Here is a 16789-nt window from a genome sequence, read left to right as displayed (position 1 = left end):
ACATAGGAATACCAAGCATCACCGGAACCTACAACGCCACATTACCTGAAGAGGAGAGCTGGAAGATTCAAGTTATCATTCCAGGAAGGATGTTTAGTGCTATGAGATTGGTTTTCGAAGCACCCACTTGGAGTTTAGGGAAGAGCATGGCCGCACATATCGCCATGGGACGCATTGGAGAAGTCTATCACCAGGAGCTTAAGGATACAATTTATCAAATTTGTGGACGTCGAGACGTGCAATGGGAGATGATCAAGACCAAGAAGGATGGATCAATTGCAGCTTTCATCCAGGAGCAGAACCAACATATTTGACGCCAGGAGAACCAGATGTGCACGGACAAGGAAGAACTGAAGAAGGCATTCACGAAGATCAAGGAACTCCAAGAAGAACTCAAGGCTACACGCAAAGATTATTTGGTGGAAATCAATGCACTAGTAGGGAAGATTGACGACCTGGAGAATAAGATTGGAGCATTCGTGGGAAATCCAGTGCCTAAAGCAGAAGTCGACGAATGCACTTGTCCGGATAACTACATCATCATCGACGACACCGACTCGGAACCAAGTGAAGACGAATGGATTGATGAAGCTGGGGCAGACATCATGGAGTCTTCAACGGATCAGAATTTTTAGTAGAACCACTCGAAACCATTTCGATGTCCGAACATTACCTTCCAATATATGAATCTTTACCTCGACTATTTCGAGACTCCTCGTCATGTCCGTGATCTCATCCAGGACTCCGAACAAACTTCGGTCACCAAAACACATAACTCACAATACAAATTGTCATCGAACGTTAAGCGTGCAGACCCTACGGGTTCGAGAACTATGCAGACATGACCGAGACACATCTCCGGTCAATAACCAATAGCGGAACCTGGATGCTCGTATTGGCTCCTACATATTCTAAGAAGATCTTTATCGGTCAAACCGCATAACAACATACGTCATTTCATTTGTCATCGCTATGTTACTTGCTCGAGATTCGATCGTCGGTATCATCATACCTAGTTCAATCTCGTTACCGGCAAGTCTCTTTAATCGTTCCGTAATGCATCATCCCGCAACTAACTCATTAGTCACATTGCTTGCAAGGCTTATAGTGATGTGCATTACCGAGATGGCCCAGAGATACCTCTCCGATATACGGAGCGACAAATCCTAATCTTGATCTATGCCAACCCAACAAACACCTTCAGAGACACCTGTAGAGCATCTTTATAATCACCCAGTTACGTTGTGACGTTTGATAGCACACAAGATGTTCCTCCGGTATTGGGGAGTTGCATAATCTCATAGTTAGAGGAACATGTATAAGTCTTGAAGAAAGCAATAGCAATAAAACTAAATGATCATTATGCTAAGCTAACGGATGGGTCTTGTACATCACATCATTCTCTAATGATGTGATCCCGTTCAGCAAATGACAACTGATACGTCTCCATCGTATGTACTTTTCCAAACACTTTTGCCCTTGTTTTGGACTCTAACTTGCATGATTTGAATGAAACTAACCCGGACTGACACTTTTTTCAGCAGAATTGCCATGGTGTTATTTTTGTGCAGAAATAAAAGTTCTTGGAATGACCTGAAACTTCACGGAGAATATTTTTGGAATATATAAAAGATACTGGCGAAAGAATCAGCATCAGGGGGTCCACACCCTTTCAACGAGGGTGGACGGCGCGCCCCCTGCCTCGTGGGCCCCCTGAGGCTCCACCGACCTCAACTCCAAGTATATATATTCACGTTCGGGGAGAAAAATATCAGAGAGAAGGATTCATCGCGTTTTACTATACGGAGCCGCCGCCAAGCCCTAATCTCTCTTGGGAGGGCTGATCTGGAGTCCGATCGGGGCTCCGGAGAGGGGAATCCATCGCCGTCGTCATCATCAACCATCCTCCATCATCAATTTCATGATGCTCACCACCGTGCGTGAGTAATTCCATCGTAGGCTTGCTGGACGGTGATGGGTTGGATGAGATTTACCATGTAATCGAGTTAGTTTTGGGTTTGATCCCTAGTATCCACTATGTTCTGAGATTGATGTTCCTATGACTTTGCTATGCTTAATGCTTGTCACTAGGGCCCGAGTGCCATGAGTTCAGATCTAAACCTATTATGTTTTCAAGAATATATGTGAGTTGTTGATCCTATCTTGCAAGTCATTAGTCACCTACTATGTTTTATGATCCGGCAACCCCGAAGTGACAATAATCGGGACCACTCCCGGTGATGACCGTAGTTTGAGGAGTTCATGTATTCTCTAAGTGTTAATGCTTTGGTCCGGTACTCTATTAAAAGGAGGCCTTAATATCCCTTAGTTTCCAATAGGACCCCGCTACCACGGGAGGGTAGGACAAAAGATGTCATGCAAGTTCTTTTCCATAAGCACGTATGACTATATTCGGAATACATGCCTACATTACATTGATGAACTGGAGCTAGTTCTGTGTCATCCTATGTTATAACCGTTGCATGAGGAATCACATCCGACATAATTATCCATCACTGATCCAATGCCTACGAGCGTTTCACATATTGATCTTTGCTTAGTTACTTTTCCGTTGCCACTGTTACAATTACTACAAAACTGCTACTGTTACCTTTGCCACCGCTACCGTTACTTCCATACTACTTTGCTACTAAATACTTTACTGCAGATATTAAGTTTTCCAGGTGTGGTTGAATTGACAACTCAACTGCTAATACTTGAGAATATTCTTTGGCTCCCCTTGTGTCGAATCAATAAATTTGGGTTGAATACTCTACCCTCAAAAACTGTTGCCATCCCCTATACTTGTGGGTTATCAACAACACATATCTATGGTCAGGAAACATAACTATCTTTGATCAACGAGCTAGTCAAGTAGAGGCATACTAGGGACACTCTGTTTTTGTCGATGTATTCACACATGTACTAAGTTTCCGGTTAATATAATTCTAGCATGAATAATAAACATTTATCATGATATAAAGAAATAAATAATAACTTTATTATTGCCTCTAGGGCATATTTCCTTCAGTAGGAGAAGGCACCTCTTATGGTTGGTGTTGGCAATGATGGCCTGGATCCTTTGGACTATGCGTAACGAGATGGCTATCAGGAGGGTTTTTTGTGGTGTGTTTCTGACTCTGTGTTCAAAATTTTGGCATTTTTGCAAGTAGTGGTGGGAAAGGTATTGGCTAGGAGGCATGATGGACTCCTCCATTGATGCCTCTTATACCGATTTACTTTTAGCTTTTGGAAACGTATTGTGTCGTTGCCCTGACAGAACTATTTATTTCATTCTTTCCTACTTGGATCTTCAGTTGTATGGATGTGATGGTCTTTACATATATAAAGCGGGAAGAAAGCTTGTTTAAAAAAAGGATAATACACACTCCATTTTATTGTTTTTGGAAACATGTAAAAGAAAGTCCGGGCAATATAAGTAAAACCTAGCATCCCGGCCCAAATGATTTGACAAAGGTGAAAAGGGCTACTTCGGTATATGTCTTTCATGCAAAATTGGCATGTATCAAATTAACCCATGTTTTATTTTAGGACCCCAAGTTTCTTTTGTGGGTGTGGGTTTATATTTTTTTTTGAAACAAATTTTTTTGCGGGACTCTTTTTGAAACAAATTGTGGGTATATATCATGTAATCAGCACTGGATGCAGTGTGCCCTTTTTAGAAAAAGTTATTATGCTATAAGCATGTGAGACGAACACCATGACACCTATTATTGGTGCGCACCAAAAAGTAGCCCAACTAATTGATGGGATCCATTAGCGTCACGCACAAGATTAACGCGGCCGATCGATCTCCATCCACATAGACCCTACATGTCGATCTCGGATCTATATCTCGTGTAGCAATTAGATGACAAGTCACTGTGTGTAGCGCAGTGAACTGGAAAAATTAACGCAAGCATGCGCTAGAAAAACAAGAGTAAATTATTGCTGGTGTCCCAGTTTTTTTTGCGGGGGTTTTGTGCAATATTCTACTCCATTTACCCTGTTTAACAACAAATCTTGTTGAAAAACAACCGACAAGATTTGTTGCGCATTCTGACAGCTTGGACCCACTTGTTAGATTCATGCCTCAGTTGATTAGGACGCCACTCGGTGCCACATTCCCGATAATTCAAAATAAATAATAAGTATTCTCTTAGATATTGGGGGAAAAGAAATTCATGCTTGGCACATCTTAACTCACAATTGACTACTTGAGAGATGCATGTTGCACAATTTTGATACTCCCACCGTTCATTTTTGTAAGTCATTTCAGACAACTCAAAACAGACTGTTTTGTACATTGTCTGAAATGTCTTCAAGGTCTTATAAAAATGAACAGAGGGAGTACTTAAAATTCAGATACTGTAATTAACAAGCTTTTATTTAACATTTTAGCCACCTTAAATTACATTTTAACAATAGATTCAAAACTCGAGCAAATAAGAAATTTACAGTATAATTTAGATCAATGTTAAAAAGGTTCTTGAGCAATTGGCTTAATTTGGAGTTAATTGGTTAAAATGTTTTGACAATTATGTGCAGTAGCTATTAATCAGCTATGCATTGGAAGGAATAGAGAAAACACAAATGCTTAGCTAGCAATAGATGGGCTGTTGTTTCTCTTGCGAAACACAAATTGTACAATCATTTGCCCCAACACTAAATGGCCTCGACAACGACCTATGGCCCTCGGTTGCTCTTTCCATTTTATGAAAAATTTGGGATTCTAGGAATGTTCAGGTTTTCCGGCACAACACTCACTCTTCAGCCTCTTATCATTAGGAAGATTATTGCTGATTTCTACCTTTGGACATATTTATTTAAGAATCCTTGTAAAAAGCTCGCAACCATGTCATGACGGCAATACCTCTCTTCACGTTCTAGCACAACCATGCCATGACGGCAATACCTCTCCTCGCATTCTAGCGCAAACATGTAACTCTGTCATCCATGATCACCTTTGAGTAATGCATTCAGGTGGGGATCCTTTCTCCCTAGTGATTGTTCAGAAAAAGAAACATTTCGAAGACTTTTTTCAATTAATTACTTGCGGTGACATTACACTAATTATGTTAAAAATAAAATCATCAGTATACTTTTTTTTAGAACTTTGGAGAAGCTCAAAACAACACGACATAGACGTCCACAGTCCACACACAGCACACCAGCTGACCAGATTATGTATAGATGTTTTTTTAACAGCAAGATTATGTGTAGATGTTAATTTACAGAATGTGCAATATTTCTGATTCTTGTCCCAAACAATCGAACAACTACTTGTTTATTATCATCAATTGCACGCTCGATCGGTACAATCAGCACAAGGGACACTCATTAACCAAGTACCCACCCACACCTACTAAAAAGGGAGAAGAGAAAGAGAGGAAAACATCGACTAAAAAAAGAGGGAGGGGAAAATAATATAATAATAAAAAGGAAAATAACAGAACTAGGTAGCTAGAGCTTGAGGTTAAGGTCGACCTTCCTCGGCTGTTGCTGCTTCTTGTCGCCGTCCTGGTCGCGCCACCAGCTGCCCCCCGGCGAGCCGCCGTCGGCGAGGTGGGGGTACCCCTGGTGCTGGCAGGAGTGCGAGACCTGGATGGGGTACATCGTCTGGTGGTTACTGGGCATGGCATCAGCGGCTGAGTTGGTGTTGATGGGGGTGGTGTAGAGGTGCGCGTTCCAGCCGATGTTCCTCTCCTTCTTGTGTGCGTTCTGGTGTCCCCCTAGCGCCTGCGACTTGAGGAACTTCTTGTTGCAGAACAGGCAGGGGAACAGCCTCACGCCACCACGACCACCGTTGTCACTGCCACTGCCATTGCCACCACCTGATGAAGCAGCCGGAGGAGACGACGGTGACGCCGGCCACGGCGTGTGGGCGAGTGTCAGCGACAGGTCGACGGCGTCCATATCTTCGTCGTCGTCGATGAAGGTGGAAGGTGGTGGAGCCGCCATTCTTTAGAGATCAAAGGAGATCGAATGCTTTTGATTCAGACTCTGGCTCTCTTGGTGCCAATTCTGTAAATCAAGCCTTTACTACTACTAGGTAGCTGCTGGTGTGGTGAGCTCTGCTTGGGTGTGTGTGTGTGTGTTTATAGGACGGGGCATAAAAGGGAAGCGGACCACGTCCTAAATCTGGGAGAGCTGCATTATTGCCAGGGTGGGTCACCATGGCTGTAGCTGCGGAGGAAGACGACATCCAAGTTGGGTGCCTACTACTGCTGCCCTCACCCTGAAGGAACTGGGCAAGGAACTGAACAACATAATTGCTACAGAGATCACATATATAGTTGGTACCTAGTACTAGTGATCAATATCATGTACTCTATGTGTTTGTTGTTGTAGCTTTTGGAATATGGCCATCCTTATCTACGAAAAAAATGGGTTATGGTTTCATATAATTGACTACAAGGAACGCAATAGACAGAACAAAACGTTTTGGTAGGCCCTAGCATCGGCCCTCGCGGCAGATACCCTAGAGCCAACCCCCTCCACGCCCTCTTTACTTTGTGCCACTCATGAAGGAAGTGGCGAGGCCCTCGCCACTCCATGGCTCTCAGGGAGGGCTTTGAAAACTTAAGCGGCGGCTTCGGGCGGAGAGGGTCGTGTCCGATGGCGTATGGTGTGTGCTAGTGTTGCGCGGATAGAAGTAGGCATGGGTCACGGCGTGGAAAGCCCCCCTGTCGGTGTCAAAACCGGCAGATCTCGGATAGGGGTCCCGAGCTGTAGATCTAGGATCAATGGGGAACAAGGGACGAAGAACACGGTGTTTACCCAGGTTCGGGCCCTCTCGAAGAGGTAAAACCCTACGTCCTGCTTGATTATTTTGATGTATATGATATGGTTACAGAGTCGATCTACCCCGAGATCAGGCGAGCTAAACCCTAGGTTGACGGGGCGATGGATGTTGCTCTAGCCCTAAAAACCAAAACCCTTTGGTTTATATATACACCAATAGGGTTAGGGTTACAGGCGATCGGTTACAATAAAGGAAAGATCATGCCCAATCCTGACTTGGAGGGCACACCACGGCTCCGAAGATCTTCTATCCGGCCTTGGGTCCGCACCCTAGCCTGGCTCCATAATAGCCCATCAGTCCAGCCCATAAGCAATGGGCCGACGGCCCGAGGACCCCTTAATCCAGGACTCCCTCAGTAGGCCCCGAACTAGCCTCCAACGCCAGGGCTTGTGTCCGGCATCCGCATATCTCATGGTCTTTGGCTTGAGAGGCGAGTTCTTCATCTTGTCGTGTGTGTGCTCAGAGTTGAGTGGTGTCCGGAATCCGGAGCATTTACTTTACTTAGCCTCGAAGGCCAAAGTGCTCAAGTGTGAACAGTGCCCACGTCTGACAACTTTTAGCGAAGAGTCGCGTCTGGTCATAACACCGAACGGTTGGAAGTCCTCGATACGCGGCTCGAGGCCGCCCCTCCATTGGCACATCTCATCAAGGCAGAGATCGTGCCCCGTTTTTTAGGGGATATGATCAATGATTTCGATTCCCCCACCCGCGCACAACGTCGCGAGCGTATCGGGAAGTGGAGAGGCCTGCGGCGTAAAAAGGGGAACCCTTGGCTCTTCCGTGGTCTATAAAAGAGGGGAACAACTACAATTATCATCTTGTGCCTTCTTCCACCTCCTGCTGTTGCCTTTCCAATCTCCAGAGCTCCAATGCCCTGCCTTGTTTCCAACTCTTCCCTAGCTTCAGCCATGGCCGGATCTGGCGCAAATAGCAAGTGGGACGCCTCCATCGTCACCAACAACGACATCAAGGAGTTGAAGCAGGCCGGCTACTTATCGGCCAATATCGCCCATTGAGCCCCCGAGGAGGGCTAGGTCATCCCCACGCCCAAGCTAGGCGAGAGGGTAGTATTCGTCCCCTACTTTATCCGGGGGCTAGGATTTCCTCTCCACTCCTTCGTGAGGGGGTTAATGTTCTTTTATGGGCTGGATTTCCATGATCTAGCCCCAACTCCCTCCTCCACATTTCAGCCTCCATCATCGTCTGTGAGGCCCTTCTGCGAGTTCAGACGCACTTCGGCCTGTGGCTGAAAGTGTTCAATGTTAAGCCGAAGGTGGTCAGCGGCGCCCAGGCGGACTGCGGCGGAGCGATGATTAGCAAGCTGACCCGAGTCCAGTGGCCGGGTTTATTGACACCATCAAGGTGTGGCAGAAGGAGTGGTTCTACATTACAGAACCAAGGGATGCAGCCTGGACGGCAGCTCCCGAATTCAGATCCGCCCCCTAGCGAGATTGACCTCATGGGCCAAAAAAGGTCCTAACTAGGGGTCCGCAAGTGCGGTGAAGATGCTGCAGAAACGCATCTCCAACGTAAAGGAGACGGGCGCCAAGCTGACCAATGTGGTCCAGATAATACTCAGGCGCCGCCTCCTTCCTTGCCAACAAATGGCCAGTCCGATGTGGACTTATAAGTCTGACGACCCGGCCACCATGCAGTACCTCTTCGGCACGACCCATGACAAGGTGTGGAGTTAGCTGTTCAAGTCCCAGGAGGACTGGCCGACCGAGAATGAAGACATCGGTCTCGACACCGCAAATCCCCCGAAGAAGGTAATTGATCTCTTGCCCGGTATATATTCAGGTGGTCATACTGCACAAAATTTGGTCTAAGCCTCTGTTTGTTTCCTTTATAGGGCTGGCTCGAGAAGGCCAAGAAGATCAGCAGTCCGGCTCCGTTGCCCGAAGATCCCCGATCGTTCAACTGGAGGAGCTGCTGGTCGTGGCGCCTTACAAGGCGCCCGAAAAGAAGGGAAGGAAGAAGAAGGATTTACCGGAGGCCAGGGAAGGCCTCCGCCGAAGAGGTCGTCCGGACCCTAAGTACGGAGACGCTGCAGCCCCGTCGGCCCAGGACGGGGAGGAAGAAGAAGACGAGGAGGAGAGCGACTCCTCCCACTCCAAGAAGAGGGCGGCGTCCCAGGACGTCGGGGAGGTGCAACCTCCCCGGGCCCAGAAGAGGTAGTGCAGGCCCAAGCTGGTCCTGCACGACAGTTCGGACTCCGATGAGGAGTCCGTGGCATCCGAAGAGGTTCCGGAGAAGGAAGTCAGGGTCAAGCACCCCCGCCAAGATGTGTGAACCTTGAAATTTCTTGCTTACTTCATCTTACCATTCCTTTAGTGATGGAAACCGATCGTGTGATATCACAGACCACCGCATGGACACCCTACCGAGGAGACCTCGAAGGGGACCTTTCCGCCCGCCGAACTAGCAGACAACAGATCAGCATCGTGCTCCGCGCCCCCCCTGGTCCCCGAAGAGGCCAGGGAGGTGCTCTCCTGAAGGAGCCCTCCCTGTCCGAACACAGGGGAGATGGGCGACACAATCATGGCTGAGGCTGAGGCCTCGGTCACCGAAGACCAGGAGGGTGCGTCTCTTCTCGTGAATGCAGGAGGAGAGTCCGGACCATCCGGACCCTCCCAGCCAGCCATACTTGAGCCCCCAAGGCCCTCGAAGGTGCCGGTCGCGCCTTCCGACGGAGGAGGGGTTGAGGTCCCGCTGCCCGCACCGAAAACCAACAACCAGGCGGCGGCAGGCTGGCCAGACACGATGGAGGAGTTGGTGAACAACTCCGTTATCGTCGACGAACACCGCGCCCTTATGGGTGCGGTAGTATGGGGCGTTCGGTTCGTCCATACCGGCCTGAACAATGCCATCCAGGGCCTTTTGACAGGCTTTGAGGTGAATCAAGTAATGTTCTTTCCCGGCAAAATGTATTTAACTTTTTTAGCCAAAGTTTGAGTAGGCCGTATGTATAACAGCCCCCGAGACTCTGTAAGGATTGCACAAACTTTACAGAGGGTCGAATATCCGTAGCCCAATATTTTAAAGTGTCATGATCAATTTGATATCACAGGCATCCTCCTTGGCCGTGGCTGCTAATGCCGCTGCCCTGGAGGAGATGGATCGGAAGCTTAAACGCTCCAATGAAGAGCTTGACCTCGTCAACAAACAACTTGATGAGGCGCAAGGTAAGCCCTTGTTGAAGTGCATAGTTAATACTGCCGGATACTTACGTTCCGGATTGTATGCTGAGCGCATGGTATTTGGTGACTGCAGCTGCCGCCAGAGAGGTTGAGGGCCTCAAGGCTGCGCTGAAGAAGGCCGAGGCGAGGCGGTCGAAAAGAAAGCGGGTGTCGAAAAGGCAGTGGCCGAACCTGAGACGGTGAAGACCGCCGGCGAGAAGCACGAGGCTCGAGTGGCCGAAGTGCAGGTGGAGCTCAAGGATGCCGTCACGAAATGTGAGGCCCTTGAGCAGAAGCAGAAAGAGCAGTCCTCTGAGCTATCCAAGGCGGATAAAGAGCTCCGGGAGGCCAGAATGGAAGTGTGGGTGTCCGGGAGGAGCTCATCCAAGTGAAGCAAATCGCAGATGGTAAGAAATACTTATTGCAGAGTGCTTTTGGCAGCAACATGTTCGCTTTGCTGACACAATTCTGGTGCTCCGCAGGCGTTTTCGCCGAGCTTCCGAAGAGTGCAGTGGCTGTGGCGGAGCACCATGCTACGCGGGAGGAGGACTCCGAACAACGGCTTTTCTGGTCGCAGTTCCAGGCACCCGAGCACCCTCCCCTCCTCAACAACCAGATGAAGCAGCTAATGGAGCTGCATCAGATGGCCGAGCTGGCCCTGAAGGATCTTTGCGCCCGGCTATGGCGCACAGAGCCTATTCCTGACAGCTACTTCAGGCTAGTGCAGAAGCTGCGTGATGCGTCGCCGCAGATTGATACCGTGAAGCGTTCTGCATGACTTGAAGGAGCTCGGCTGGCTTTTGCGAAGACCATGGTTCACTGGCCTAGGATCAAGCCAATGGACATGGCCACTGGTCCCCGCCGGATGGAAAGGAGCAGCACAGAACCGAACAATACTTCGTACAAGTTATGGATGGTGCTCTGGCGATAGAGAGCCAGTGTTCCAAGGATGTAATCATTGAGTGATTGTATTAAGTTGCCAACTGAACCATTTGCTTTATAATGCGGCCCATTTGTATGTTATATACTATGGTATTTTTATTTTGACTCATGTGCGGCCGTTTATTATTCTGAAAGTTACCAGTCATCGATTTCAGCCTCCAAGTGAATATTGCGAGGGGTGTTTCGTCTCCACACTATTACCCTTAGCCGACGTCTCGGTACCCGAAGGTGGTAGTGTGTGAGAGAGACTAGGCAATCGGACTATGCGACTTTATTGCTTTCACTTAGCCATAGGAGCTTGAGGGTGGGAGCTAATGACTAGCCTCTAGTGTTTTGTGATGTACGTGGGACTTTGGGAGCCGATGCATGTCTTTGTAATCACATGGTTTGTTCCAGGACAAACCCTGTGTATGACACAAATAAATCACCAATGATTTCTTAGTTTAACACTAGTCATCGGATCACTGACCAGTTCTCGCTTACTATGACAGTCAGTTTTCGGCTTTCTCCCCTGATGTGCTTAGCTTGAGTAGCCAAAAGTATAATCGCATGGGTTCTCCTTTACCTTCTTAGCTGAACATGCGGAACGTAAGAAGGCAAGCACAAGAGTGATGACCCACAAGTATAGGGGATCTGTCGTAGTCCTTTCGATAAGTAAGAGTGTCGAACCTAACGAGGAGCAGAAGGAAATGATAAGCGGGTTTCAACAAGGTATTCTCTGCAAGCACTGAAATTATAGGTAACAGATAGTTTTGTGATAAGATAATTTGAAACGAGCAACAAGTAACAAAAGTAAATAAAGTGCAGCAAGGTGGCCCAATCCTTTTTGTAGCAAAGGACAAGCCTGTACAAACTCTTATATAGAGAAAAGCGCTCCAGCGTGGTGTCCTCCATAAGCTTCGGAGTGACACTTGCATAGGATCTGTTCCTGTTCATGCTCAGGTACATAATGCCTAATAACACCATCTGCTCCTTCTTTATAAAGATGTGGGTCATCCCAAAAGTAATGTCTCAAATCAAAGAAAAACTTTTTCTTTTGCTGGTATGTGAAACTAGGTGGTATAAATTTAGCAACAATGTAATTAGCATAATCAGCATACCATGGAGCAGTATGAGAAGAATTTATGACATTTAATTGTTCATCAAGAAAGCTATCATCAATAGGTAGTGGGTCATCAAGAACATTTTCTAACCTAGACAAGTCGTCTGCAACGGGGTTCTCAGCTCCCTTTCTATCAATAATATGTAAGTCAAATTCTTGTAGCAAGAGAACCCATCTAATAAGTCTAGGTTTAGCATCTTTGTTTTCCGTAAGATATTTAGTAGCAGCGTGATCCGTGTAAATAGTTACTTTAGAATCAACAATATAAGGTCTGAACTTATCACAAGCAAATATAACTGCTAAGAATTCTTTCTCAGTAGTAGCATAATTTCTCTGAGCACTGTCTAGAGTCTTACTAGCATATCGAATAACATTTAATTTCTTATCAACTCTTTGCCCTAGAACAACACCTACAGCATAATCACTAGCATCACACATAATTTCAAAGGGTAAATTCCAATCAGGTGGCTGAACAATAGGTGCAGAAATCAATGCTTTCTTAAGTATTTCAAATGCTTCTACACAATCATCATCAAAGACAAATGGTATATCTTTTTGTAATAGATTAGTCAGAGGCCGAGGAATTTTTGAGAAGTCCTTAATGAACCTCCTATAAAACCCGGCATGACCAAGGAAACTTCTTATACCTTTGATGTCCTTGGGACATGGCATCTTTTCGATAGCATTAACTTTAGCTTTATCCACTTCAATACCTCTTTAAGAAATTTTATGCCCCAGGACAATACCTTCATTAACCATAAAGTGGCACTTCTCCCAATTCAAGACAAGGTTAGTTTCTTCACATCTCTGCAAAACTCGATCAAGGTTGCTCAAGTAATCATCAAAAGAGGATCCATAAACGGAGAAATCGTCCATGAAAACCTCACAAATCTTTTCACAAAAGTCAGAGAATATAGAGATCATGCATCTTTGAAAGGTAGCAGGTGCATTACATAAACCAAAAGGCATATGTCTATAAGTAAAAGTACTGAAAGGGCAAGTAAAAGTAGTCTTAGCTTGATCATCAGCTGACACATGTATTTGAGAGAAACCAGAATAACCATCTAGAAAGCAAAAATGTGTATGTTTGAATAATCTTTCTAGCATTTGATCAATAAAAGGTAAGGGGTAATGATCTTTTTAGTAGCTTTATTTAATTTGTGGAAATCAATTACCATCCTATAACCTGTAATAATTCTTTGCGGAATCAATTCATCTTTATCATTAGGAACGACAGTAATACCTCCCTTCTTAGGGACGCAATGGACAGGACTTACCCACTGACTATCAGCAACGGGATAAATTATACCTGCCTCAAGGAGCTTTAATATTTCCTTTCTTACCACTTCTTTCATCTTAGGATTTAACCGTCGCTGATGATCAATAACTGGTTTGGCGTCTTTCTCCAAATTTATTTTGTGTTGACATAGAGTGGGACTAATGCCCTTAAGATCATCAAGAGTATATCCAATAGCAGCACGGTGCTTCTTCAGAGTTTTCAATAATTTTTCTTCCTCTTTCTCTGAAAGGTTAGCACTAATAATATTAGGATATATCTTCTTTTCATCAAGATAAGCATATTTAAGAGTATCAGGTAATGGTTTAAGCTCAAACACGGGATCACCCTTGGGTAGAGGAGGATCCCCTAGGATTTCAACAGGCAAGTTGTGTTTCAGAATAGGTCCCTGTTTAAAGAACACTTCATCTATTTCCTTTCTTTCATTCATAAACATATCATTTTCATGGTCTAGCAAATATTGTTCTAAAGGATCACTAGGAGGTACGACAATAGAAGCAAGACCAATAATTTCATCTTTACTAGGCAATTCCTCTTCACGGTATTGCCTACAAAATTTAGAAAAGTTAAACTCATGAGACATATCACCTAGACCAATGGTAACAACATCCTTTTCGCAGTCTATCTTAGCATTGACAGTGTTTAAGAAGGGTCTACCAAATATAAGGGGACAAAAGCTATCTTGTGGGGAACCAAGAACAAGAAAATTAGCAGGATATTTAGTTTTCCCATACAAGACTTCAACATCTCTAACAATTCCAATTGGTGATATAGTGTCTCTATTGGCAAGCTTAATGGTAACCTCCATTTCTTCTAACTCAGCGGGTGCAATATCATGCATAATTTCTTTGTATAAGTCAATAGGTATTGCACTAGCACTAGCACCCATATCACACAAGCCATGATAACAATGATCTCCTATTTTAACAGAAATAACAGGCATGCCTACCACAGGTCTATGTTTATCTTTAGCACTAGGTTTAGTAATTCTAGCAGTCTCATCACAGAAATAAATAACATGCCCATCAATATTATCAGCCAAGAGATCTTTAACAATAGCAATATTAGGTTCAACTTTAACTTGCTCAGGAGGTGTATAGGTTCTAATATTGCTTTTACGAACCACAGTTGAAGCTTTAGCATGATCCTTTATCCTAACAGGGAAAGGCGGTTTCTCAACATAAGCAGCAGGAACAATAGGATCATTATAAGTGATAGTCTTTTCTTCAACTTTAATAGGTGCAACTACTTTTACTTCTATGGGAGGATTATATTTAAACCAATTCTCCTTAGGGAGAGCAACGTGAGCAGCAAAAGATTCACAAAAAGAAGCTATTATCTCAGAGTCAAGTCCATATTTAGTGCTAAATTTACGGAAAACATCGGTATCCATACAAGATTTAACACAATCAAACTTAGGTGTTATACCTGACTCCTTACCTTTGTCGAGGTCCCAATCTTCAGAGTTGCGTTTAATTCTTTCCAATAAACCCCATTTGAATTCAATAGTCTTCATCATAAAAGAACCGGTACAAGAAGTATCAAGCATGGTGCGATTGTTGTCAGAAAGCCGGGCATAAATTTTTTGAATAATCATTTCTCTTGAGAGCTCATGATTGGGGCATGAATATAGCATTGACTTAAGCCTCCCCCAAGCTTGAGCGATGCTTTCTCCTTCGCGAGGCCAAAAATTATATATGTAATTACGATCACGATGAGCAAGATGCATAGGATAAAACTTCTGATGAAATTCCAATTTCAATCGCTTATAGTCCCATGATCCCATATCATCACATAGCCTATACCATGTCAATGCATCTCCCTTCAAAGATAAAGGGAATAACTTCTTATTGATAACATCATCGGGCATACCTGCAAGCTTAAATAATTCACAAACTTCATCCACATAGATTAAGTGTAAATCGGGATGCAATGTTCCGTCTCTTGCAAAAGGATTAGCTAGCAGTTTCTCTATCATACCCGAAGGAATTTCAAAGTATAGGGAATCTATCGTAGTCCTTTCGATAAGTAAGAGTGTCGAACCCAACGAGGAGCAGAAGGAAATGATAAGCGGTTTTCAGCAAGGTATTCTCTGCAAGCACTGAAATTATAGGTAACAGATAGTTTTGTGATAAGATAATTTGTAACGAGCAACAAGTAACAAAAGTAAATAAAGTGCAGCAAGGTGGCCCAATCCTTTTTGTAGCAAAGGACAAGCCTGGACAAACTCTTATATAGAGAAAAGCGCTCCCGAGGACACATGGGAATTATCGTCAAGCTAGTTTTCATCATGTTCATATGATTCGCGTTCGGTACTTTGATAATTTGATATGTGGGTGGACCGGTGCTTGGGTGCTGTCCTTACTTGGACAAACATCCCACTTATGATTAACTCCTATTGCAAGCATCCGCAACTACAAAAGAAGTATTAAGGTAAACCTAACCATAGCATGAAACATATGGATCCAAATCAGCCCCTTACGAAGCAACGCATAAACTAGGGTTTAAGCTTCTGTCACTCTAGCAACCCATCATCTACTTATTACTTCCCAATGCCTTCCTCTAGGCCCAAATAATGGTGAAGTGTCATGTAGTCGACGTTCACATGACACCACTAGAGGAGAGACAACATACATCTCTTCAAAATATCGAACGAATACCAAATTCACATGACTACTAATAGCAAGACTTCTCCCATGTCCTCAGGAACAAACGTAACTACTCACAAAGCATATTAATGTTCATAATCAGAGGGGTATTAATATGCATAATGGATCTGAACATATGATCTTCCACCAAGTAAACCAACTAGCATCAACTACAAGGAGTAATCAACACTACTAGCAACCTACAGGTACCTATCTCAGACTTAGAGACAAGAATTGGATACAAGAGATGAACTACGATTTGATAGGAGATGGTGCTGGTGAAGATGTTGATGGAGATTGGCCCCCTCCCGATGAGAGGAGCCTTGGTGATGATGATGGCGATGATTTCCCCCTCCCGGAGGGAAGTGTCCCCGGCAGAACAGCTCCGCCAGAGCCCTAGATTGGTTCCGCCAAGGTTCCGCCTCGTGGCGGCGGAGTCTTGTCCCGAAAGCTTGCTTATGATTTTTCCTCGGACGAAAGACTTCATATATTAGAAGATGGGCACCGGAGGGCCACTAGGGGGCCCACGAGGCAGGGGGCGCGCCTTCCCCCACCCTCGTGCCCAGGGTGTGGGTCCCCTCTGGTATTTTCTTCGCTCAGTATTTTTTATTATTTCCAAAAATAACTTCCGTGGAGGTTCAGGACTTTTGGAGTTGTGCAGAATAGGTCTCTAATATTTGCTCCTTTTCCAGCCCAGAATTCCAGCTGCCGGCATTCTCCCTCTTTATGTAAACCTTGTAAAATAAGAGAGAATAGGCATAAGTATTGTGACATAATGTGTAATAACAGCCCATAATGCAATAAATATCGGTATAA

General features: G+C 44.9%; 1 protein-coding gene across 1 annotated transcript; it reads right to left on the bottom strand.

Moving 5' to 3' along the window:
• Positions 1–5265: 5265 nt before the first annotated feature.
• LOC123124206 (zinc finger protein 2) lies at positions 5266–6100 on the bottom strand. Its single transcript, XM_044544868.1, has one exon. The coding sequence runs from the start codon at positions 5959–5961 to the stop codon at positions 5464–5466; it is 498 nt and encodes a 165-aa protein (XP_044400803.1). The 5' UTR covers positions 5962–6100; the 3' UTR covers positions 5266–5463.
• Positions 6101–16789: the final 10689 nt, after the last annotated feature.

Source organism: Triticum aestivum, chromosome 5D (genome assembly GCF_018294505.1).
Source record: "Triticum aestivum cultivar Chinese Spring chromosome 5D, IWGSC CS RefSeq v2.1, whole genome shotgun sequence".
Classification (NCBI taxonomy): domain Eukaryota; kingdom Viridiplantae; phylum Streptophyta; class Magnoliopsida; order Poales; family Poaceae; genus Triticum; species Triticum aestivum.
Note: the sequence above shows the minus strand (reverse complement) of the source record. Positions and strands in the feature narration are given on the sequence as shown.

What these genes read in the sequence shown, in the direction of transcription:
- LOC123124206 (XM_044544868.1), bottom strand. Translation starts at nt 5,961, where the DNA reads ATGGCGGCTCCACCACCTTCCACCTTCATCGACGACGACGAAGATATG.